This window comes from Zonotrichia leucophrys, chromosome Z, assembly GCF_028769735.1.
Source record: "Zonotrichia leucophrys gambelii isolate GWCS_2022_RI chromosome Z, RI_Zleu_2.0, whole genome shotgun sequence".
Classification (NCBI taxonomy): Eukaryota; Metazoa; Chordata; class Aves; order Passeriformes; family Passerellidae; genus Zonotrichia; species Zonotrichia leucophrys.
In genome coordinates, this window is record NC_088200.1 from 15,034,859 (window position 1) to 15,061,223 (window position 26,365).

General features: G+C 38.4%; 1 protein-coding gene across 3 annotated transcripts in view; it reads right to left on the minus strand.

The window, feature by feature from the left end:
- Window positions 1-7,090: 7,090 nt before the first annotated feature.
- FER (FER tyrosine kinase) overlaps window positions 7,091-26,365 on the minus strand; it is a 158,201-nt gene continuing 138,926 nt past the window's right edge. For all 3 annotated transcript variants that reach the window (XM_064735465.1, XM_064735467.1, XM_064735466.1), the window contains 3 exons: window positions 22,220-22,374; window positions 18,405-18,527; window positions 7,091-15,009 (listed from right to left, as the gene is read on the minus strand). In XM_064735465.1, the coding sequence (XP_064591535.1) occupies window positions 14,867-15,009; window positions 18,405-18,527; window positions 22,220-22,374 (421 nt within the window). In that variant the 3' untranslated portion in view covers window positions 7,091-14,866. The remainder of the gene's footprint in view (window positions 15,010-18,404; window positions 18,528-22,219; window positions 22,375-26,365) is intronic.

Genomic DNA, 26,365 nt, shown 5'->3' on the forward strand with positions numbered 1-26,365 from the left:
AGGCAAACAGGATCCAAAAATTTGCCTTGGATGTGCAGGACAGAGCTCTGGTGCCCTCTGAGAGGAGCAGCTGCCAAACCCCAGTTTGGGTCCCTGCTCCTTGTCCTCACACCTAGAACAGCAAGAGGAAGAGGAGGGATGCTCAGGCCTTTTTATCCATGCCTGGCCTGGCCACCTGGGATGGCTGCCACTGGAGGCAGTGCTGCAGTTTGGGAGCTGCCGCTAGAGCAGCTGCTGTGCTTGCTTGGGACTGCAGCTGCTGGTGTGTCAGGAGCATAAAGCTCTGTTTCCCAGCAGAGCCCTGCCAGCTTTTGGTAACAGCCAGGAGCCTTAATCACATCCTGGATGGTTGCTCGAAGGTTGGGAGACCACAGGGTGGTGTGTTATTCCATACAGGGCTTCTATCCTCGGCCTTAGTGCTGGAAACAGAACTTATGTGCCAAGGTCTCCACGTGGTTGTCTTTGGTTCATTTAAAGGTGTGATGCTTCAAGTCTTGACTAAGTTTATGGTATTCTATGCAGTGAAAAGAGGGAAGTTACCATATAAGCAGTGATGCAATGAAACCACTGGATGCTGCATTTCATTTTGCATCTCTCTATCTTCAGAAGCTTGAACTGTCAAAAAAAGTAGTAGAGACTTAAAAGCTGAGCAGACAGAATGATTGGTGTTTTGCTTCAGTCATTAGAAAGTGCAGGGGTGGAGCAGGCCCACAGTGCTGTCATGGGTGTTGTGTGCTGAATTCCTGCAGCACACATGGAACACCAAGCCTAGCACCCTTCCTATGTGCTCCCACAAGTGTACTTTTTCTCCTGTCTTATGCTGTTGCTGAATATAGCCTGCACAGCTTCCACCACTGTTGCCACGACTCTCTTAAAACACCAACATGATCAGAAAAAAAACCAACCCCACAGATGTCTTGGAGCCAGCTCTTAGCAGTGATGACAGTTCCCTCAGTGCTGTCTTACAAGTACATCTAATAATAAGAAATGAAAATGTAAATGCCAGTGAAATCTCATGGGGCACACCTAGGAATCTCAGGAAAGACTTGGTTTTGAAAGGACATTTCCTGGGGGCTGGAGTAGGGCAGCTGAAGTCAGATTTATTCAGAGACTTCTTGTCAGGAAAAAAATGTACTGTAAAAATCTGAGTACGAATGTGCCCCTGTAAAGATGCTCTGTTTCTTACTTGCCACATTCTGCTGCTTCCCTTCCGGCTTGCTTTCTGTGCCCTGTGAGGAGCAGCAGGCCTGTCATGCCTGCCCATTTGAAGCATTGCAGTAGCCTATCTGACCTCAAACATGTGCCACTGTGCAGCTTTTGCTGGAGGCTATATAATGGATGGGTTATTCTCAATGGGAATATGAGAGTCACAAATCATTTCCACACAGAGACCCAAGAAATCACATTATAGACTTAAAGGCCAGTGGAAAGTGAACAAAATGCCCTTGGGCCTGAGCAAACTTTTGTCCTGGATCACAGAGATCACTAAGTTTGAGAGAAATAGATGTGGCATTGGAAATTGTTTTTATGTTTCTGCAATGAAATATTTTTGTTCAATATAAAAATAAATACTTGCCATTTAGCTGAGATTATCAGTTTGTTGGGCCAGCAAAAGATAATGTCCAAGGCTGGAGCCTCAGGCTTACGGGTAGCTGACTCCAGTGAAGGATCCACAGGGTGTGGGCAGACCGACATCCATGAGCTGCTGACCTGGGTGCCTGACCATGGCCCGTGCCTGGGAGCCTCCTCCCAGCACAGCCTCTCTCTGCTGGGGCTGGCTACCACGCAAAAACATTGGGTACACTAAGCAACAGCCAGGCATTCATTTATCTTTCAACAAGTGAAACAAACAAGACTTAGTCATATCAGTTTCTGAGAGGAAAGCCAATCTTCTTAATGCAGAGTATATGCAATTCATTATTCATTTTGGTGAAACGCAGAGTGCACCTTGCTGTGCAGGCCAGCTGCTCATTTCTAAAATTGATTATGCATTCTCTAAAGCCATCTCTAGGGAGCAGTTAAATTGCATCCATTGCCACAAAAGTCTTTGATATCCTTGTGGCTGAAGAATATTATAATAACAAGGAATAAAAGAAAGATAGGCCATGTTCTGATTTTTGATGTTTGTCAGATTTTGCTTGCCTCAAAATGTTTCAGGAGAATGTATTTCTGGCGTAAAAGCTGCCCTTAACCTCACAGCAGGAGCACCCCAAGATGTCTTAGAAATTGAAGGCTGCTTTTATTGTAAAAAAAGGTAAGAATTTATCTGCTTCAAATTTTTTCCCCCATAAAAATCAGGTGCTTGTTTCAGATAATAGCATATTGACTCTTTGATTTTGTTGCTTTAATCTGACTTCTCCATTATCTCTGTGAAGAGTAAAACAGAGAGAGGAAGGACCATTGCTGATGACAACACTGTATGAAAAGATCTAGCAGTTTAGTATTCACTCTATATATCAAGTAGCTGAGCATAAAACTGCCTGAACTTGGCCTTTCTGTAATTTTCTGGCACAATTTCTTTCCTGAAACTAATCCTTAATGAACTGTTTACCCTCCCCTCAATAAAACCTTGCCTATACCAGTGTAGATGAGCATCCGAATTTAAAGCGTATACTGCTTACAAGTGGATCGTGAAGAAACTGCAGAAAAATTAAAAGGCTGCATGGGTTTTCCCATTTGCTAGTTTTAAATTCACTTAAACCTTGTATTTCACAGTGATTTTGTAATTAGACAAGTTACAGATATAAACCTAATAATCCCTGAGTGACAGACTGTGGCATATGTTGTTTATGCTTTTCAAAGTCATCTATAGTCTCTGCCTTTCAGGAACTGCTTTAGGTGGTATTTTCAGCTCAGAGGAGGGACAGGGCTGTGGAAGGATGCAGGATGCTGGAGCTGCCAAGGTCCAAGACAGCTGTTGGCATAGACACCAGTTTTTAAGGGGCAGATTGAGCCCCTTGGGGGGAATATCTGGTGCCACCTCCATGCTTAGCTAAGTGTCTCCCACACATTTCTGGATTCAGCACATCTGTGAGCCTCAAAATGGACATTTCCCCAGTTCAGTAGCTAGAGCCAGAACTGGGTCTGCAGGGAGGCAATCTACTTTGTTTCAAGGCCTTTCCCTGCAGCCCTAAAAGCCAAGGTCACAAGTGCTGGATAAGGGCTTTTCTCTCTGCTCCTTCCTGTTGTGAAAATACAGACTTCATGGGGCTGGAGGAGATACTCTGGGGACTGATGTAAACACCTACAGGGTGCTTATGTTGCTTATTTTATTTTATCCCTCCACCCTGCCCTAGGAACAGCCCTGACCACCGGCTGCTTTAAACCAGCACATCTGCAGCTCTTTCACAAGAGACACTTTCAGATTCGTGGGGTTGGAGTGTGAAGTGTGACTGCTGCTGTGAGCTGCACCCTGAGGAGATGCATGAACACTCCCTCAGACCTAAAATTTCTCCGTGTGCTCTCTTGTGCTGGTTTGGCCGGGATAGAGATAATTTTCTTCTCAATAGCTGTGTTTTGTGTTTGTGGTGAAAACAGTGTTGATAACACAAGGATGTTTTAGTTATTGCTGAGCAGTAAAGCCCTGGGGCACTAAGGCAAGGGCTTTCCTGCCTCTCATACCACCCCAGCAGCAACCAGCTGGGAGTGCAAAAGGACTCGGAAGGGCTTTTTCCATAGGTTTCCTGCTTAAATATTGTTGCTGTATTAAAAAAAAACAAACAAACAAACAAAAAAAAAAAAAACCAAAAAAAACCCAAAAACAAAACAGAACGATAAAAAGGAAAAAAACCTGCATCCTATCCTAAGGTTCACAGGGCTTGACAAAGCCCCAGGGCCTGGTCCACCTGAAGTATTGGAGAAAGACAGAAAGTCAAGGTATCTCTCTGAAAATCAGACGCATAGCACAAAAATGACCCCTGTTCAGGCTCAGACTTTAGACACCTGACCCTCTGGGTCCACAGCTGTGAGAGAAATGGTGCTGTCTAGCTCCTTCATATTTCAAGGTTCTCTAATTATATTTAGCAAGATCTAGGTCACTGCATTCTTTTCGTTTCAGACTCAGGGCAATAGAGCAGTGGAAAAGATTTTTGAATGTACAGGGCTGTAGGTTTAGTTGAGTGAAGGTCTTTATGACCCTTGGGGGTAAGGGCTTGGTATGTGTTTGTCTGACTTTACAGGGGCTGTGACTTCCATGTCTTAATGTTAACAGGATGGGCTTTCATAGCTACTGACTGCAGACTAAATTTCAGCAACTAGATTATCCTACTAACCCTTCTCTGTACTTTCTCTTTAGCGAATTGCACTTGGCAGTGCAAGCTTTTAAGATAGAGAGTAGAAAAATATTTCAATATACTCCAGGTGTTTCTAATGCAATCTCTTTTTTTTTTCAGCTGTCAGAGAATTAATCCATCTTGAGTTGGAAATGTCTCTTGAAGATACATGCTTCTTCCCATTACAGCCTGGTCAAATAGCAGCCTGTTCCTTTGAGGATTCTTTTGAAGATTCTAAGCTAGTTAGTAGCTTGATTTTTCTCTCCCTTGACTTCTTTTTCCAGCAGATTAGGTCATTGAAAGCTACGGGAGCTTAGTTATTAGAAAAATAGAGAGAGCACAGTGCCTCATTATTCTGTATTCTCAAGACAGAGCTATTTCTTTAGTCCTGATGCATTTCTGCACACAGTTTAGCAGCAGTGCCTTTAGTGTAGTAGACCTGCAAGGAATGGAGGGTGATGGATGAGGAGAAGAATACTGATGAAATTATATCAAAGACCTCTGTGTGTTGCAGGGTTAGAGCTATGTGCATGTGTCATTGGCTTGTGTATTTTCTGTGGTTATCTGTATCATGTCCCTTTAGGTGTAAACTGTCCAGCTGTAATCAAGACCATTATCAGTGAGGTTACTGCATTTTTGCATTTTCTAATGGCTGGAACAGGAGTTCAAGGAAGATTGAACAGTAGCTGCAGTGTGTGATGAGACAATCCTTTAAACAATTTTCATATCAGGAGCTTATCAGAAAATTCTGGCCCTGGTTAAAGTTCATACTCAGTGATCTGTAATGGCCCTTGAGCTCCACACTGAGTAAGTGCATCTTATTGCAGATTTCTTCAGACTTATTTTTAGGGGGTAGATCTACCAAAAATCTTAAATATAGCAATACTTGGCTTTTGATCTCTCTATGGTCCTCAGCTAAGTTAAGCTTCCAGAGTGTGGAGCTGGTGGAAACACAGGGATCTAGGAGAACATTTACAGAAGTCAGCAAACCTAGTGCGCCTCTAAATTGAATATGCTGAAAAAAACTCACTCCCCGAAACAACTCTCTCCATCTCTGATTTTGCACAAATTCCGCTCATCACCAGGCTGAAGGCAGGCACATTCTTCTACTTGGAGTCTTCAGATGTGAGCCTCTTCTGTGTCTCTGAGCAAGATTGATCTCTCCTTCATTTAACAAAAATGTTATTTCTGCCAAACATCAAGAGAGGATTTTAACCCAAGTATCAAAACACTTTTGCATGTACAGTATTTGGATGTAAAAGGGAGAAAAAGAACAGATCCAGCTTTGACATGCAAATGCTGGCTGTCTGGAAAAAGAACCCCAAAACAGAACTGCTACCCAGGATCAAACCTTCTTTGTCCAAATGTCCTCTGTGTGCAGTTTTGCCAGCTGCACAGTACCAGCAACATTAGGGCTCACAAGTCAGCAAGACATAAAAAGTCCCAAGTGAAGAACTTGAACTGAAATACAAAATAAGGTGCTATGGTCACCTGGGAATTGGGGAGTATCCACCTTGGAGCATTTTCTTACTGCAGGCCATGAGGTTTATTAGGATAAGATGTACCTGCATGGCTAAATTCACCATCTCAAGAATAGGGAAATGCTATGATCTGCCATTTAAAGCAGTCCTTGTGCACCAGTGTCCTTTGGGATCTTGTGAGAAGTCTTAATCAACTAAATCTTTTCAACAGCCAATCTTTTAACTGTACTTCTAAACTGGAAAAACTGAAGGACTGTTCAAAGGCCCTGATCTTCTTCAAGGCTCCTTTCTTCAGCCTCATTTCTACTTCACTGCAGTGGCACTTCAAATGAGGAAATCTATCACCACCCTGTGCTGCTCAGTGTTTGGCAGTCACAGATTTTCAAACAACATATTTCTATTATTTGGAGGCCAGGCCTCACTGAGAAAAACAGATTTGGCTGCAGTAACTTCAGTAACTTTTTCTAAAATAATCCTGCTAATAAATTAGTCTCAGCAGAATTGTACCAGACCTGTGTGCAACCCCATGCTGTGCTGTCTTCTGTTCCAACACAAACTGGGGAAATTCAGTGGACGAGCTCTGGACTTACACATTATCCATTCATGATTACTGGGAGATGGTGGGGAAAAACACCTCAAAGGTTTTTAAAACTGTATTTATTTATGTATTTAACTGTATTTATTTATGTATTTATTTAAAACTGTATTCTATCAGAAAAAAAAATTGGCACAAATCCCAGGTACCTCAGTCCCACTTAGGAACCAGAGCTGTAAATTGCCTTACATGTTACAAACTCCTTCCTCAGTCAGGCACTAATCATAGGGCTCTGCCAGTGTGCAGAGTGCTTAACAACACCATTTAAGGTGCAGGTACCCAAAATCACATCCTTCTGCCTGGTTTTGGGTCTTCAAACAAGGTGCATTTGCAGGGAGCATTAGGCATACTTTATGTTACCCACAGGATCTCAAAATATGTTTGTATTTTTTAAGGCATAATAATGTTCTCATAACAAAGTTCCCAGCCCATTTCAACATCTCCTTTCCCTTCTGTCCTCTAGGTTACTTCTTGCTTCAATTTCTTCTGATATGCAAAAGGTAAACAAAAGTAATGCAAAACTGCGAGTGAGGATCATACAGAAAGATTATCTCCAGAAATTTCAAAAAAAATCAAATCCAATTGGGTCTCCCCCTGCTGTGTGAAACAAGAGTATTTTGAATTGTGTCTATTCCCAAAAGCAATGTTACTAGAATTGGTCTTCCACTTGATTACAGAGGCAAATGAAGAAACACAACTTGTAAATATCAAATAAAATGAGACTGCTTGATACAAATATTTTACATTTATTGGAAGAGTACAGTGAAACGGGGACTGCAGACTCATTAGTGGTAAGTGGTCCAAAGGAGAAGACAAAGGACTATTCAAAAGAGGTCTGCAGTTCACAAGAAGACTGAAAATCTCTTACATAACAGCCTAGGAAAATAAAAAGTTAGCTTGAGTTCTAAAGTGTAACTTTAAAGTATATAAAAAATTGGCAAATAAATAAAGTTAAAATGCAGATCTATTTAAAATTATAAAGGACCAACAACTGGCAACTGTAAAACATAGTTATAATTTTCAGACTTGATTAAAAGCCAGATAAATTCACAAATGTTGTTTCTTTTTTTTTTAAATTTTATTTTACATGTACTTTAGGGAAGAAGGACCCATTTCCAGTGTTATGTATTATCGATCTGTTTCACAAATATATTATTTTTAAACAACAAAGAGCATAAAAGGTGCTTTACCTGATATTGCTGGTGCGTATTTTGGCACAAAATTGAGAACTGGATACCTAAAGAGATCTGCAAATGGCATCTGTGTCCACTCAAGGCTACCGGTGACAAAAGTCTGGCTTGCGATGGCAAGCCAGTGATGTGAATTTCCCTCCTTCTCTAACACCCTGTTCTGTCTCCAGCTGCCAACAGTAACACAAAGGAAAAGCAACACATGCAATTTCAAAATCAGCAGTCCTACAACCCCAGCCCCAGTTTCATCCCTGGAAGTCCTTTAACAGAAGGTACAAGGCAGGTGTTTAATGCTGGCTTTCACTCCTCAGTGTTTCTCTGCAGGAGTCTGCCTGCCTTATGTGTCCTGTGTGATGAACCTGTATCATGGAGTTTTTTCCTATTACATGTTTTCAGCATTTTAGTGAAAACTAGGTGGGAAGCTTTCTAAAAAAAACAAATTAACTTGTGATTTACAGGTAATGGTACAATTAACACTGGAAACAGACATGTAAACAGACATTTCAACTGCAATCCAGTGCAAGAGCAGTTCCCTGTACACAACAATAATGCTTATCTCCTGGAATTGCAGGGTTCAGCACTTAATAGTGGTGGGGCTGTACAATTATTTCTGTAAATAAATGTTGTATGACATAATGAATTCAAATTCCTGACAGCAAAATTATGAAAATTAACACTGTCTGAAAGGTCTGTTTAAGAAGAAGGAAGTTCACAATAAGGCTGAGGTGGAATTAAGTAATTGCTGTTGATTTGGAAGACGCTGTTCCAATCCAGCCACAGCAAAATGTCAAGGAGCATATTTAGCTCTTTAATTCTCCCTGTGTGGAGCAGGATGTTCAGTATTGTAAACCAGACAGTAACAAATGTTGTTCCTCTGATGTATCCTATGATGTGGACAATTTGTAATATAGCTAGGGTCTGCAATTTCATTAAAAATGTGATTTGAACAATATGTTTTACCTTGATTCATGGTTACTTCCATTTTCATACAAACCCACTGCCCCAGGTTTTAAAGTTTAACATCACCACATTACTTCTTAATTAAACAACAGCAGGAGTGTATTTGGACTTTTCTGTCACCAGAATAATTTCATTTGATAAGTGAAAGAGTGCCATCTGTGATACATGGAGCCTTCAGAATTAGGAAACATTTGAGAGATGCAGCAGTAAAGATTATTACAGCAGAGCTCAGCTGGAAGTGTAAGATTGCTGCAACCCCCATTAGAGAGCAGAAAGATTCTTTGAGAATTGAGGCAACAGATCAGAGTCAATTGGTTATGTATCAGTTACCCAAGAATTCTGCATTATTACTTGCATGTAACAGCAAAGGAATTCTTCATATGTTGAGAAAGACTGAGCTGACTGAAAAGAGTACAGCGCATCTTTTTTTTAGTAATGGAAAGTGCTGGCACATACTTTCAATATCTGTAATGCAAAGGGAATCACTGTTCTGATTTTTGTTTTAAGAAGTCTAATTGCCTTATATTGATGAAGAGTTTCAAGGGCTGGCTTACTTACTGTATTCACAAAACTTAAGTAGTTATCTATAAACATTTGTGTTTCTAAAACTAGACGACAGATCCAAATAGTAGCAATTCAGGATCCTTCCAAGTGTTCTCTGCTCAGTGTGAATCCTATGTTACTGTACTGATTCAGAGGCTGTATTTATCAGTAAACAATAAATCAATTAAGTTGTATTTACAAGGTGTTCCACTCTGCGAGACAGAGGAAGAAAGAATCTAGTTCATGGCTCTTCTATGTTTTCAATTCATTACCTCAGTCAACTAGATTTAAGGGTTTTATTTATCATTTTTTTCTAAATATGCCTAGAATTTTTTTGTTTGAAGAAGGCATATGGATCTGAGATCTTTAAATGCACCACCCTTCCACAGCTACAATCTCAAACACCTACAAAACAACAATTTACCTACTGAACTAATTAGTTGTTTAGCTCACACCCCCACCCCCAAATAAACCATCTGAAACTTCTAATTTAAGTCCTGCCTAGATGATGTCTGAGAAAATGGCACTGTGAAATAGCCAATAATATACAACTGCCTGAAAATAAAACAAATCTGAGTTAACACCCAAGTTCTATACTTCGACATATATTTCAGCTGAAATTTTATATCAAAGAGAAGGGGAAATAATGGTAACTTAGGGTTGTTGGTGGAGGTAGCATTCCCTGGGAGAGAATAGTAAATACACCTCTGAAACTTTCTGTTTTATAGAGTAGTACTAAGGCTGAAAAACAGATATTTCTTTTGCTTATTTGGCAGAGAAGTGAAATCAAGGTGGATTCTAGGGTCAAAACTCTGAAAGTTTAAAGTCAGGGGCTTCCAGCCCTGTTCTATATGGTACTTACTACAATGAACACAATGACTCTGATAACTGGATGTGAAAATACGCAAAAATGTTGGAGCTACAGGCAGATCTTGCTGGAATTTTCAATGAGAGAATCTTCCCTTGTTTGAAATTTCAAGTCTCAGCAAAGTAAAGTTGGTATTAATAACATACTAAAAGGCAACTCTGCAATGCATATAGGAACTGGATATAACAGTTCAGTACCACTTTGAGGAAATAAATGGTAGTAATACTTGACTTTTCATAATGTGACGTGTGAATGGATTCTTCCATTTCAATTTGAGGCTTTCCACGTTTAAACTTTATGTGTTTACAATGGGAAGCTACCCCAAGGAATAGTTACTCTTAGAAAAACTTGATAGGCTCCTGAGGTTGATTCACTTTCCTAGTAAGTTGTTGCTGGTTATTAAGGACTGCTTTTTTATTTTTTTCAGTAAATCTGCAAAAGGGGAGTAAAAGAAAACATTTTCAATAGAGCTGATATTTCAAATTATCAGATCTCTTAAAAACTCATGGTTGTTTGGAACTTCAGGAATACTGGACTTGCCCTGTGCTTGCCATGCACCTTTTGATTACTAATTGAGGTCCTGTATTACTAATTACTAGAAGTGAAGGACTGCATGAAAACCACTCTAAGAGGAAAAAAATGCATTGCTTCATTGGTAGCCTGACTAGCCTAGGAAGAAAGCTTCCAACAATATCTGAAGTCCTTTTGTGCTTTACAAGAAGAAAACATTAATTGGCAAACTCTTCCTTTAATAGCAAACTATTTTATGCTTAGCCATAAAAATGTTACAAATCCAAGAGCACTGGCACAAACAAATATTTCTAGTGCCTAAAAAGAGGACAGCTGTTACAGAAAGTGGACTCTCTCAGCTTCTTTCTCTTTATTTAATCTTTATAATGATTTATTATTTGTGACAATCAATTATTCTCAGAACTGCTGAATACCATGTTTGATGACACTATCTACACACTAGCTTAGGTCTTCAAATATTGCACTCCCTTAAGTCTGTGAGTAGCACGGACATTTAGAGGATATGACAGCAAGAATACTGGAAACAGGGCTAGTATTTCATCACTGTTGTTAATATTTGTGCAGCAGCACATCTGAGAAAACTGGAGGGGAGACATTTGTAAATACTTCTGAGCCTTCGTTACACTGTAACCTCAGAAAAATGTGGGGGATTTTTCTTCTTTTTTGATTTTTTTATTACCTTTACAATGAGTGCAAAAGGGGTAACAAAACAGTTATAAAGAGATAACAAATAGGTAACTTCATAGTCAAGTTTAATCATGCGCTTGTATTTAAGTAAGCATAACAGGTGGTCAAAGACATTAATGAAAAAATACTTGAGTATGAATAACCTAATATTTCCTTAACCAGTTTTCTCTTTCCTTTCAGTGAGAATGGGCTTTACCAGCTGCAGTTCTCACTGATGGCCTTCTGGTGATGCACTTCCCAATAACAATTTCCAAAAAAGTTTTAAGCAATTCTGCAAAAGGGCATATTTTTGTTAAGAAGAAATGCAATATAACTGTAGCTGATAAACAAAAAGCTAGTTCATTGTTTTTTTACAGAACTAATGAAAATGCACTAATTTCAAAGAATTTCAAAGTTAATGCCTTTGTGGGATGCTAACACTACATTACCACCCTTTGCGGAACCAAGGTTTGTTTCCAGACAAGATACTTTTCCTATTTTACTTTTCATAAAATAAAGAAGCTGAGAAAAACTTATGACTTCACTGAGGACTGGACTTGGAAGAAAATATGCACTAATTTTCTACTAAAAACAAACTAAGGATGCACTTCTTGCTGTCAAAGCAATTTTCTTAAAACAATGAATGCAATTGCTAGGAAAACCATGAAAATAAGAGAAAACTTGTTGAAATCCCTCTCACATTACAAGGTGAGGATAACAGTATTTAGAGTTTCCTACATTTAACAACACAAAATAATTCAGGATTCTCTCGGGGTCCCTCTGGTTGTGACAATGCCAGTGTAACAACCTAACCTGAAATCCATGCTTGCCAAAGAGGCTGAAGCTTAACTTCTTTGTAAATTCTCTTTTTAACTTCCCTAAACACAGTACATGAGCCAAATGACCTGGCTAACCTGGTAATATTAACCTGGCAAGATTAAGTCATCAAAAGGCCATATTGAGAAGATATTGCAGCTTTGCTTCTTTAGTGCCATGTCTTTCTTTTAATTTTCATGGCATGGCAGGCTTGGTTGTGAATGCTCCTGTGAGAAGCCTACAGTAGCTATAGGTATGGAGTCCACCTCCTAAATTGAATAGTTTCAACACTTACAAGTCAGACATGACAAATAAATTCTGCCACAAACTGTTAAATGAATGCTACAAAAAGTTTAAATAATTGAAAAGACATGTACCTGTGTTGAAATTTATTCTATATTTACAAAGCCATTCTGGTATTCTCCCCAAGTATTACTAGTTTTGAACTGAACTGGTGCCTACTTCAATAACAGTAACAAATTTTTCCAATGCTGTAGAAATTCCCTGTTTTAAAAAGACTTCAAATTTAAACAGAAGTGTGATATATATGTATGGAGGTTAACAATTCCAGAATAAAATGTTAGTACTGTTTTTATCCTTCTATGAGAGTCAGGATGGTGACTGGTTAATTTATGACAAATAAAACAGTATTTTATTTTATCTGGTTGAAGCAGTATTTCTTGCTGTCAAGAGGGCGCATGGCAAAGAAACAGTCCATCTCTCTAATAAAAGAATATTAACTCTCCAGAAAAGCTATGAATGCTGACACTGTCATCCTTACTTGCAGACTTCAGGGATGCATATGTAAGGAAACGCTGTTGGATGGGTTTTCCCAAGTGATTGTGAAACATCTCTTAGATCTTAGTACACTTGCACTTGCATTAGCATACTAGCAAATTAAGGCACAGACTCTGTGTACTACTTAGAAGCATACAAGCTAACAAGAACGTTTCCTACTGCTCTTGAAAAATATCTCTGGGCTACTTGAAGTACAGAACTAAGTAAATATATCCAGTACACTTACAATGAAGTTTTAATTTATGCCACCAAGTTTTCCAAGCACTACACTTTAATGGGTATGTGTATATAAATGCTTCCTTATCTCCAAGAAAAAAAATCACTTAACAAAATGCAAGAAGCACTTACCATTCCTTACAGCTGGATACTGACAGTACCACCTCAAATGCAGGTGATGTGATCCCACACAACCATTCACTGTTGTAGCTGGACACTGATTCCTATGTAACAGACAAATTCTTCTAGCCTACACATATTTTGGTCACACATAGCCCTAAACCACCACTCAGCACTACTGTAAATATACTTTAGAGAGCAAAAGATGATGTGGACAATAGAAAAGCCACCCTAACAGAAATAAAAATGTAATGTAGCCACTGACTTCACTACATCTCATTCCCACCGTAACACTAAAATATAAGGCTAATTAACATTCCAGATGCTGTGTTACTTACAATCCCTGTTTCTTACTTGCATTAGCAGCAACTAGTATCCCTTGATCTGAATATTTCAGTAAATTCCTAGAAGTATTTTAAGCACCTTAATGCTGGAATTCAGACAGGGACACAGTAACTTGTTCCTATTTTTATTCGGAGCCCTAGAAAACAATTCCAGCTGCAAAGAGGACCCAGAGTCAAAGTAACAAATGGTGCACTTCCTCCCTCCACTATCTAGTAAGGTTTTATTCTTTCTGGCTTTTTTTTTTTAATATATATTTTATATGTATATATATACAAACACAAGGTTTATATTCTTGGTGCATTTAAACCTTGTTTATCCCCAGTCTTTTGATATTTGATTGCAATAATGTAAGAAAAATAGAAGGTTAGTATTTCTACTCTGCTGTTCCCTGTCAGAGGCTTTAAACATACTTCTTTCCTTTTGGTTGTTTGCACAACTTCCTCATGCCATACAGAAGTAGTATTTTCCTTTGGACACTATGCATGAAATGTTCTTTTGTTCAGAATAAACTTTTGCATGCTCCAGCTGGATTCTGAGAATTTCTACCAATTTAAGGGAAAAAATCAGGGTCAAAAGCAAATCTAGCAGCATATTTTTTTAGTGCCTCTAAGATCAAAATTTGTCATCTGCTGCTATCATAAATAAACCTCTTTTTCTTGGCCTAGTAATTTCACATATTTTTTGGAAGTTTGCAGTATTGTTTGCAGTATTTCTTAACATGTGCTAAGAAATATACTTTATATTAGTCTTTTTTTTCCTAAAATAAACATAGGTCACCATAAAAGAAACATGCTACTGAATTCTGATGGCACTGAAGGAGAAAAAAGGCATTATTTAAATAGATCACATAAAAAGTCAGAAGTATTTCTACTGTATGGTAACAAATGCACAAGTAATTCAACTACCAAAAATTCTGGATTTTTCCATTTGGTAAGCATGTTTGCATCCAGAATCTAACCGAGCTTCATGCTTCAAACCAAGTATCACCTAAATAAATATATTAGATGTAGAAAGAATTAAAAAAAAAGCTTCTAGTTGAAATACTTGTCAAAACTGTCTTGAGTTTTAAGGCCAACATGTATGACAATCCCCACATTAATATGCTGACATACAGAACAGGGATAGCAGAGTGGGAGCACAGCTTAAAGTAGAATACTTCTGAAAATGTCACTAGCAGTTATTTGCTGTAAAACAGAAAAAAGCCACAGTCCCTTAAATTTATAGTATGTGCTTTCCTATGTACATGTAACCTAAATTACAGTACTACTGTGACTAGATATATAGCATTTCGCAGTATATATCTTTAATGCAGGTGTAGGCACCATTCAAGATGGTACACCAGTTAATTCAAAGTAATCCTAGAAGAATATTGCAAATAATGCTATATAAATGCATAGTGTTTGAGGGAAACAATTACTTCACTGGAAAATAAAGTCCCAGACATTGAGTTTGGCACTTCTTCATCACTATGTCACTTTCTTTTTGATTGAAGACAGCTCTTTCTGAATCTCACTGAATTTTGGCCGGTTTTCTGGCTTGTAGTCCCAGCATCTCTGCATTATTTTATATATTTCTTCTGGACATTTTTGTGGTGCAGACATTCGGTAGCCTGTTACACAGAAAAAGTGAGAAAACTTTTAGTACTGAAAACAGATGCTTATCGACAAATCTTAAAAGATAAGAGCAAAGTTCAAATATATTATATAGACCTTCAAGGCAATATGAGGAACATCTTAAATACGTATCCTATACATGACAGATAATTATGAAACTAATTAAAATTCAGTACCAGTACCAGCACCATCAAGTTGTGATGCTGCCCATTCCTAAGAGCAGCAACTCACACAGATTTCTTTCTTGTATCTTAGAAAGCGGCTACCCTCTGGTTTTCAGTTGTATTTCCTTACTTCACTGCAGTGAGGAAACTGATAATAAAAATGAAGATGCGAGTAAATGTATTTGCTCTTTTTGAAGATGTATCCACTTTTATTCTCACATTTCTTCCCTTTTTTGTCTCCTTAAGGAAGTTCTTCCCCACCTGCACTTCAGTAACTAATTTTTCCTCCCTCTGTTTTCTTGACTTTTGGATCTTTCCATCTTATCTCAAATCTCTCTTCTGGTTTGCTTAAACAGGCAGTGGCTTCCACACTTCTCTGCTGCCATCAGCCAAGCAGTTCTCTTGACAATGAGCAGGAGAATGGACAATCAGTAAAGTAAATTAGCAGCTAATCATTCAAAAGTCGCAGGTAAGTGGCTATTCAGGCTTATCATCAATAGCCTGGACCACAGAGGTGTACTCACAGCAGTGAAGACAATTTCTCAATGAGTAGAAGTTGGGAAAAATGCCAGGAGGATTGTATGTATGGACAAGGAGCTCCTGGACAAAATCAAACACAAAATCAGGTAATGGCAGGAATACCAAAACACTGCCTGAGCCTCCAGGGATGAAGCTAAGAAAGACAAAGCCCAGAAGGGCTTGAATCTGGCCAGGCATGTCAACAACAAGCAGAGTTCCTCTCACTATGCAGGGGACAAAAGGCTTGAAAAAATGTGTGCCCATTGCTGAAAGAGGCACTGATCAACTCAGCAACACAGGACAGGGACAAGCTGAGGTACTCAACACTTTCTTCATCTCAGCCTCTACTAGCAAGACCAGCCTCCAGGAATCCCAAACTCCAGGGATCAGTGACAAAGGCTGGAACAAGGAAGATGTGCCCTTGATGGAAGAGGACCTGATCAGAGAATACTTAAGCACATCAGATTTAGTAAAGTCCAGGGGCTCTGATGCACCCCTGAGTGCTGAGAGAACAGCCTGATGTCACTGCCACACCATTCCAAATCATCTTTCATACATCACTTCAACTACAGGGAGGAGTACCTGAAGACAGAAGTAAAGCAAATGCCACTCCTATCTTCAAGTCAGAGCACCCAAGGAACTGCAGGCTGGTCAGCATCACATTGATCCCAGAAGGTGATGGAGCACCTAATGCTGGAAGCAATTTCCAGGCAGCACAGGGAAGTCATCAGGCGTAAGCATGCAGAAAGTCAGCATGGATTCACTAAGAGCAAGTCATGCTTGACCAATGTGAGAAACTTCTTCAATGTGATGAGTGGCCTGATACATGAGGGGATTTCACTGTAAAATTCCACAAAGACACCTCTGAATTTATGGGCTAGAGACAGGACAGGGAGGTGGATTGAAAACAGGCTGAACAGTGAGCCCTGAAGGGCGGTGATGAGTGGTTCGAAGTCTGAGTGGAGCTTCAGGGTCCAGTCCTGTGTCGCACCTTCATTAAGGCTGGGAGTGAGGGGCAGGCGCCCCCTCAGCGATGGTGACACGGCAGTGTCCTCCTTGCTGGTGGCACCAACCCGTGAGGGGGTCTGATACACTACAGGGTGGTGGTGCTGTCCACAGGGACAGGCTGGAGAAAGGCAGGAGGCTAGGGCCAGGAGCCCCTGGAGAAAGGGGCTGACAGGAGCCTCAAGAATGGGACGAGCCAAGTGCTGCAGCTGGGAACAGCCCCAGGCACCAGCACGGGCAGAGAATGCCCCATGGGAAGCGGTTTGTCAGGAAAGGCCCTGGGGGTCCTGCTGGACACCAGCACGAGCTCTTCCAGCAAAGAATGCTAATGGCACACTGGGCTGCACTAGAAGGAGCACTGAAGCAGGTTGAGAGAAATCATCTGCCCAACCTGTTCAGTAGTGGCTGAGGCCACACCTGGAGTTCTGGGTCCAGTACTGGGCTCCCCAGTACAAGGCAGACACAAGCACAATGGAGAGAATCTCATGAAGGATCACCAAGGTGATGGAGGCACTGAAACATCTCTCTCTCCTATGAGGAAATGCTGAGTGAGCTGGAGCAGCTCATCCTGGAGAGGAGAAAGCTCAGGGGATCTCAGCAATGTATATGAACACCTGCAGGAAGGGTGCAAAGAAGGTGGGTCCAGGCTCTTTCCATGCCCGTTCCACCTCCGTGACAGGCCATGGAGGTGATGAGCACACACTGAAACATGGGAAATTCCTCCTGAGTATCAAGAAACACTTTTTTCCCTGTGCGGGTGACTGAGTACAGATTGTCCAAAGACAATCACATTTACAGAGATATGCAAAAGTCATCTGAATGTGATCCTGCTGAGTTGGGTGGTTGGACCAGACAATATTCAGAGCTCCCTGCACACCTCAGCCATTCTTTGAGTCTGTGATTCCACAAATTATCAGACAAATATGGCTCAGGCGCCAGGATTGGATTTGGCCTTTAAGGAGAAACTTTATTATCACCTACAGTGCTTATAAAACTATAACAAACACTGACAATGTGTGTAAATCAGCAAACCAGAGGTTTTTTGTTTGTTTGCAGTTTGTTTTTGTTTTAAATAATTTGGAAGTTTTACTAGCTTAGAACATATTTATAAATTTTACAGTAGTATTATGTAAGGAAGGAACACTTCTGAAATGCCACTAAAGACAATGAAAATAAATCAAAATCCTGAACTCCTACTCACAGTTATTTGCTATTTTAATCTTTTGATTATTTAGCAAAAGAGAAATGCAGCTTGCAATGCTCAACTAGCTTACCATTCTCCACCAGAATTGTTAAATCTTTCTGTGAAATTATTTAATAAAGAAGATGGAATGATAGAGATTTTTTCCTGGCAGTTTAGAATATTTATACCTGCATTAGCATAATCTTAAATATTTCATTCTGTTCAAGCTTCTGCTTTGCACAGCAGTAAATCCCTCCTTTCCATCTCACCTGTTAGTTCTGCAATAATGAAAGTCAGCATGCTGTAAGTCTTCCAACGTTTAAGTTACTGGTCAGTGTATTCCTTTTTTTCCAAAAGGCCTATATCACCCTACTCCTCCCAGAGAGTTGGTCAGCAGTTTAGGAAACCTCATACTGTTTTTGCTAAAGTTGCTACAAAACTTGTATGTTATTTCTTGGCTATTTTACACTGAGTCCTTACCATTTATCCAGCATTTGTTTCACTTTCAAGGAATAATTACCTTTCTCAACTTGTTCTCTTGCTTGTTGGTTGGTCATTCCAGGGTATGGGCACACTCCTAAACTGAAGGTCTCCCACAGAAGGATTCCAAAGCTCCATACATCACTCTCAGATGTGTATCTCCCTAAAAAAAGGAAAGCAAACCTTGAATTTAACATACAGAGAAATTGGTATTTCAGATAATTATGGCCCAAATTTCCTGTAAAGGTAAAAGTGTTACACTGGCCATCTCCAAGCAAAACAAAGCTGTAGCTACTAATAAAACATTCTACAGATTTCACAGTCTCCAGTATTTCAAAGAATGAACAAATTATATTAAAGCAAAGACTCTGGAGTAACATAAGCTAACTTTAAGTTCTACACAGTATACAACTCCAGTTTGTCAAGCAAGTTAAGAATTTCTTTCCTTCTTAACGTACAAAAATATTTTTCTTTTAATATAAAAAGACAAAAAAAAGTCAGAGTTTTCCTACTCATTTACAACTGCTTTCAATTCCAAATATTCTTTAAAAAGTTACCTTTTCTAGTTCTCCATTGTAGCATGGTGGTGTTTATTCTTAGAGGAGCTACCACCAACACTGCTTCTAAGTGTGAAGAAGGCCTGGTTCTTATGCTTTGAGAAACTGATCTCTGAAAATCAAAGTAAGGCTAGCTGCTGCAAAACTGACACACCCAATGAGTTTAAGGAAAAAAAAATCAGGCCTGCTGGCCCAATTGCCTCCAATTATGCTTCAGAGATAGCAAAACAGATAATTGATAGATAACTGAATTCCAAGCCTCTTTGTGGAATTGTAGCTTTCTATACAGGGAGACATTTTGGAGCAGATATTTCTATTGTCCCTGATGGATTCTCATTAGAAAATTAAGACTCCCAGCCTTTTGCAGCAGAATCAGTGAAAATGTTACCTTAAAAATCCATTTTCAACATCATTTTCAACATTTTTCATGACTGTTCTTCTTTGTTGTGTACTATTACTTTGTATTTACATATCTTTATTCTTAAAAACAACACTTGTGAATGTATTGCTTGTTTATCTCTAATCATCAAACAAGCCAAACTAAGCCACTTCTGACTAGGAAAAAAATGAAAATACATGTAAATTACAGTGACAGTTGATGACAGTGACACCTTCTGATGTCAGAAATCTCAGTTTACTCTTAGACTAAATATCACTTCAAGCTGTCCTATGTTAGCTTGTGTGCCTCATGGTTGGCAATTATGGATATTCACTATGCTCTTTGGAGTAAGAATAGTTTTCTTGTCTGTGTATCAACTTCCCACAGTTGGGCATCCAGTAATTTAACACTTTTCACTGAAAGCATTCAGCTAATACAAGATAGGTGATTAGCTGGTTTTTAGGCTTTTTTTACAAAAAGTACAAGTTCTGTACAGTTAATTATATTTTATGCTATTTCATTATCTGAGGGGAAAAAAAGAAGATCTGTTTAGGAAAAAACCCCAAGTCCTCCCCACATTACTACTAACATCACAAATAACTCAAAATATTTTAGGGAGAAAACATACATATTAAATGTATTTTAGTTTTCAAAGATCAGGAAGCAAAAATACCCCATAATCATCCTAAATATGTGCCAATTTTGGTGGGGTAGGATTAATTCTATTCACAGTGCCAGGTATAGGGCTCTGTTTTAGATTTGTGCTGAACTCAGGGTTGATAATTCAGTGATGGTTTTGTTATAAGGCCTTCCCTGCTTTTCCCACTGCCATGCTGGGGAGGAAGCTGGGGGTCCTTGGGAGGGAACACAGCCAGGACAAGCGATCCCAAACATACCAAAGCAAGATTCCAGAGCATGTGACATCAGGCTCAGTGTATGAGGTGGGGGGACCAAGGAGGACAGGGGAGCTGTTTGGAGTGATGGGGTTTGCCTTCCCAATAATGGGAAGGCAATGTAGAATGGCTCTGAACAGCACCCACAGAACCAAAGCTTCCATTTCTCAAAAACTCCAGTGGCATCTGAATTTTGCTTCTAACTTCTGACACAATTTGTGTCAGAACCACAACATTTGCCCTAGCCTGGTTTCTAGCCTTCACAACTTGTGGGTTTTTTTTTTAATTAACATACTTTAGTGACCACTCTTAATTTGTCATATACAGTGACTTCAGCAAAGACAAAAAAATAACTTTTTTGTAGCTTCTTAATCACATTGGCATTCATGTAATGGCCAAATGATCCTATTTGTCATTTTCCTCCAACCCTTGAATCTTGATATTCAGGACTGACCTGGCCAGTGGTTACCAACTAGTTTTGAAATACCGCAGATTTAATTTTATTTCATTTTGATATCTTAAAAACCACCAATCATAAATCACAATTCAATGCAATTATTACAACCTTATTATTAGAATGGAAAACAATAAACATAATCCAGTAAGTTTTACTAGCATCTTTCAAGGGAGTGGAAAAATCTATCCTTCAAAAACACACAGAAATCTTCCATGACATTTTGAAAGTTGAATACTGACGGCTGAACATATCAACATGTTTGGGGGAGCTTATTTACCAAACATTACAGACAATGACCTATAGCTGCTGGAATGTGTATGTGCTTTAGGAAACACAAAGTAAGTTGATGTTAATCAACAATCCCCTCTTCTCCTGCACTGTGCAGAAAAAACAGACTCAGCAGTACAAAGTGAAGGTGTGGTCACAAATGCTAAATGCAGTCAACTGGACCACACATGGTTATAAAGATACATTTTCATAATACATCAAAAACACCATATGTATTTCCAAAATAACAAAAATAAAAACTAAAACCACCTTTTATAGTGGATCAAACACCCAAAAGAACAAAGCATTCACCAGTGAATGTTGGCAACACTAACACTTCTTAGAGTAACTGGTAATACAGGATCAATTACTAAACTGAATTTACTGTCAGCCTTTTAAAGGGAAGATCTGCATTACTGTGTTATGTCATTAATTGCTGCAAAAGTGCTAACGAGAGGAAGCATTCTGCTATCAATCATAATTCACAAACTTATGATTTCTGAAAAAAAGGCTAAATTTAAGAGATGGTAGAAATATTTATAGACACTTCAGATGAAGAATTCAAAAATATTTTATTCTGTGTACTCAACTAAAGAACTGCTTTAGAGAAGTACATTCGAAACATGCCATCATTTGTTAAATGCGCTGCTTCTCCACAGTCCCCTTTACCTAGAAGAACATATTTTTATAGTTTCATATAAGCAAAAAAAGGTAAGAGCAGCAGCTTCAGCTTCTATTCTGGAACCAAGTATTGTGGACCACCTCCCTCCGTGATAGATAATGAATTTTTATCCCCAATGTAAAAACCTAGTGATACAGGTATGCAGGTAAAGTAAATGCAGGCAAAGTAAAACTGCAGTTAAAACCCCCTGAAAATAAAACAATGACTGTATCTTTCACAAATGCAATGAATTATCTAACACAGTGTTACAGCACATTAACATTTTCTACTGTTTTCAGTGAGGGGCTATAAATATGCAGAACTTGCCATTCATTTTGCTAACGATCATAATTTAGATGACTGACGAGGCTGTCTACAAGAATGAGTCAGCAACAGAGCCAAAGCACTCTGCTATTCCTGCATAATAGCAATTTTGACGTTGCTGCCCTATTGTTTTTCAGCAGCACAACTGCATTTTTTACATAAATCAGACTGAAATACTAAAATTATTTTAAACTTCATTAATTTGAATGAGGGAAAAGAATTGTATGTACATATAGTCGAATATTGGGACTCTGGTGCTCTTTACTGCACTTCGGATTTTTTATTCTTTTTTCCAGAAAATCCAGTTATACTCTTACCATAGTTCAGAGCTTCTGGAGCAGTCCACTTGATTGGTATCTGCTTTAGGCCTGATGATGAGTACACGCCATCATCCTCTTGCCGGGACATCCCAAAATCACTTATTTTCAAGATGTTGCTTTCACCTACCAAGCAGTTCCTTGCAGCCAGGTCTCTAAATTAGAAAAAAAAGAAAACCCAAACCAACACATTTTTACAGGTCTGAAAGTAATTGGAAGTCATTTAAACTGGCTGAGCCCCTCAGCCAAGACAGTGGTACCTCTCAGAGGCTTATTTACAAAAGAGTAAAAAACACTTCACAGCAGTCGTGAGGAAACAGAAGTGAGGGAAGGGAGAAAAAAACCTCAGAAATAATCCTATGAAAAAGCGAGGAGAGGGGATGCTGGAGATGCTCAAAGTGCCTGAGCAGAGACTCTCCTGCAGTCCACAGAGAAGAGGCACAGTGCAGCAGGGAAGGAGTGTGAGGCTGAAGGACAGGAGCTGTTATGGCGAGTTCAGAACCTCCATTTCCCATTCACCCCTCAGGGGAGGAAGTGAAGCATTTCACAATGAAAGAGTGCCTCAGAAAAAGGGAAAGGGAAAAACTATTTCAGTTTTTGACTTTTATTTCTCACCATGTAACTCTACTCTAATTCGCAATACATTAAATTCACGTTACCTAAGTTCATTCTGTTTTGCTATGCTGGTAATTGGTAGATGATTTCCTTGCCTTTATCTTGACTTCCAAGTGTTTCTGTCTTATTTTACTTCCCTATCCTGTAGAGGATGGGGAGTGAGAAAGCATCTGTGTGGGTGCCTGGCAGTCATGCAAAGTCAACCCACCACAACTGCCCTCCATTTACTCCTCCACAAAAATAAATCCCAGATTAATGAACTGGATCCTATGTAAAATGAAACAGAATTTGAAGAAGCATTCTGAAATGTGTTCAGGAAGTGTTTCAGTGAGAAACCTGAGAAACCGCTCCATCTTCCCTCTGCCCGTTAGAGTTTTTATCAAAAGTTAAAGCTACTCAGCATAGAAAAGAAATTTTGGCTCAGTGATGGATGAGAAGCTCAGAAAGTCAACTCCTTCCCTTCACCTCAATTTTTTTTTATTTTTTAGATCAGAAGACATGCAGTAATACCTGATAAAAGACCTACTGTGACTTCTCTATATGTTAATAATATATTATCAACATACTATATGTATGTTACATTTCAGTGTTTCACAGTTTATTAGAATACAACATAATAAAATATATATTCTTATTCCCATGGTAATGTAATAAAAAGGGAGAGACATGCCAAGCAAGAGGATTAATTCCATACCATTATGAACATCATGGACAAAATATTTTTTTAAACTAATCTTACTGTGGTTTTGCTGACCTAAATAGCTAATATGCTCACAAATGGCTTACATGAATATTCCGGAAAAACTGTATTAACTTTGATATTTTGAATTGGACCTGTAATATAGTTCTGAAGTGAATCCCTTGAGCACTTAATGCACATTCATTGGTTTTTGAAGGATGAATTTGGTGCATGCAAACTACATTGCTCTTGGAAGAAACTAACTTAGAATTCTGCTCATGATAGGCACGAAATTTGTTTTTCTAGTGACAGAATTTTCTTTCCAAGGAATTTGTTTCTACAGCTAATGCAGAAAGGTTTGAACCAGTGGCAAACAGCTTCCAGCATTACCCACGGTAATGACAAAGGACTGAACTACGCTTAACCCAAAATAAAAGTCTTGAGCCATATTTAAGGATGCTGAAGCTCATACATCTGGCTTTAATCAGCTCATCCATATTGATACTGGGTTATGTTATTCAATATGTAGACAGAGCCTAGGTACGACCCTAAATATCATAACTTGATTTAAGAATTTTAACATATTTGACCCACACAGCTTTTCTGCCCTAAAACATTAATAGCTCTAGAGCTTGAGTGACAGAAACGAAGTTAATAGTTTGATTCAAGAAGACAGATCACTACAAACAAATCTGAACTCAGAGGCACCAGCTGAAGATGCGCACAAATGCATAAAACAGCTCAGTGTGCACTGTTTTACATAGCTTGATATTAGCATGCAGTATCATTACATACAGCAATATTGGTTAAAGCAAGCGAGCTGCAAAACAAAATCAAATTGTTATTGTTTATACTCAAGTGTGTAAAAAGTATCACCAAGAACTTCAAGAATTTATGACTTAGGTTCCAATCATACTTCAGTAATTAGGTTTTTCATCATGTTACTCAATATAGTCTAGATTTTGCAACTGATGCACATAAGGAGTGGAAAGTAATGAGGTTGTATCTCAAAGAAAATTTATAGTTAATTGAAAGTGCAGTCATCCCCCTACCTGAAGTATGACATAGCATTTAAAAATATTGAGTCAAGTGAAGAAAAATCTATATACTGAGCTGACTTAGGTTTATTCCTCATGCATAAGTCTGATTATTTGGGAAAGTGGATAGTAAATAATATGCACAGTATGGTGCTTATAAACAAAGATTACACTCAGTTTGCATAATTTTTGTCAGCTTTGTACATAGAGATATATATGAGTTTTCTTTTTCATTCAGAATCAACTAGAGAAAAAGCTTTTCATCCCTACTGAAAATTGACTAAAACACTTCCATGAAAATCAACTGGCATTCGTAGAAGTTCATAAAAATTGTGACACTCTGTTCAGGATACATGTAAATTAACACCTCAAAAAAGAAATCAAATGTTTGCATGTTTTGAGTCTCACAGTATTAATGCCTTTTTCCAATTTTAGCTAAAACTCTCCCATTTTAAATGCTATAATACTCTGTATTACTTTCAATACATAATTTCTGTTAATAAAGTCTTGTGCGCACTTCATGTATTTATTTCTGACATAAGCAAATTTGCCTTCTTCTAACATCCTGAGTATGATATGCTCACTCTACTACTTACTTAGAAAATACTTTAGATGTGATAATTTCATTCCTCAAGCATATAAATGTCACAAAGTTATATTACCTTCTTAGTATTTCCACTGTCATTTTACATCTGCTTCATATCCTCAGTGATTTGTTGCTTAATTTTATGGATAATTTTTATATGTATTTGCACACTTAAAAACATTTTTTAAACAGTTACACTGAAAGCTGTGGGTACCTCAGCTTTTGTCGGGTTTTTTTTACTATTATTCTGAGGGTTTGGTTAAGATTTTTCAGTATTTTTCAAATAAATTCTTCACTGTTCTTCATTATGTCTGACAGCTTCCTTAAAAAGGATGTTATTTTTCAGTCTAGACATAAGAGAAAAATACAGAAGATGCTTTCAGTCAACAAGATTTATTACAGAATTTATAGCCAGAATCTGGCAAAAAAATGGCAACAGCAACTATTACTCCCATTACTTTAAAATAATAAATTACGACATTAATTTTCTTTCAGTTTCCATAATTATAATTAATTTCTATTTTCTACAGATAGGCGTTCTAGTATAATAATTTTAAGGGGTTTATAAAGACCCTTTACTCCTTAACCTTCCATAAGAAATCCACAGTGGAGTTCTACTCCATTTTTAAGATAAACAACATGAGTTGGGGGAAACATGAAAATATAAATACAGAGGTCTGATGACCAAAATTAACTATGAGATGTCAACATTAAAGATTTCATCAGTGTTAAGTTTTCATAGTAAATCATGACTCTTTCTACATGAACATTAAAAACCAAACCAAATCAAACACATGAACAACAAATCCCCAAAAAATAATGACAACAAAACTCCAGCACACCAGCCCCCCAAACAAAAAAAACTCCACGAAAATCAACTACAGTCTATTTGTCTTCTTGCCTCTGAAAAACCAGTGTATTCTGCTTGCTTTCTCTTCCTTCTCCCTAATGCTCTCTAAAGCCAACATCCTGAAGAAACACAGAGATAATTCTATGAAAATTGGTCTCTCTGTTTAGGAATTTTTTTTTCTCATAAAGCATTTGCTACTTAAAGCAGTAATTTCATAAAATCAGTATTTATCTTTAACACAGAAAGCAAGAAAATATTCTTTATTTACATTGTGAAAGTTCTACAAATTGGGCACATATTACACTGAACTGCTATAGAGTAAGCTCCTTAGTAAAAGAGAAGCTGACTCTCACTATTTAACATCAAGATTATATAAACT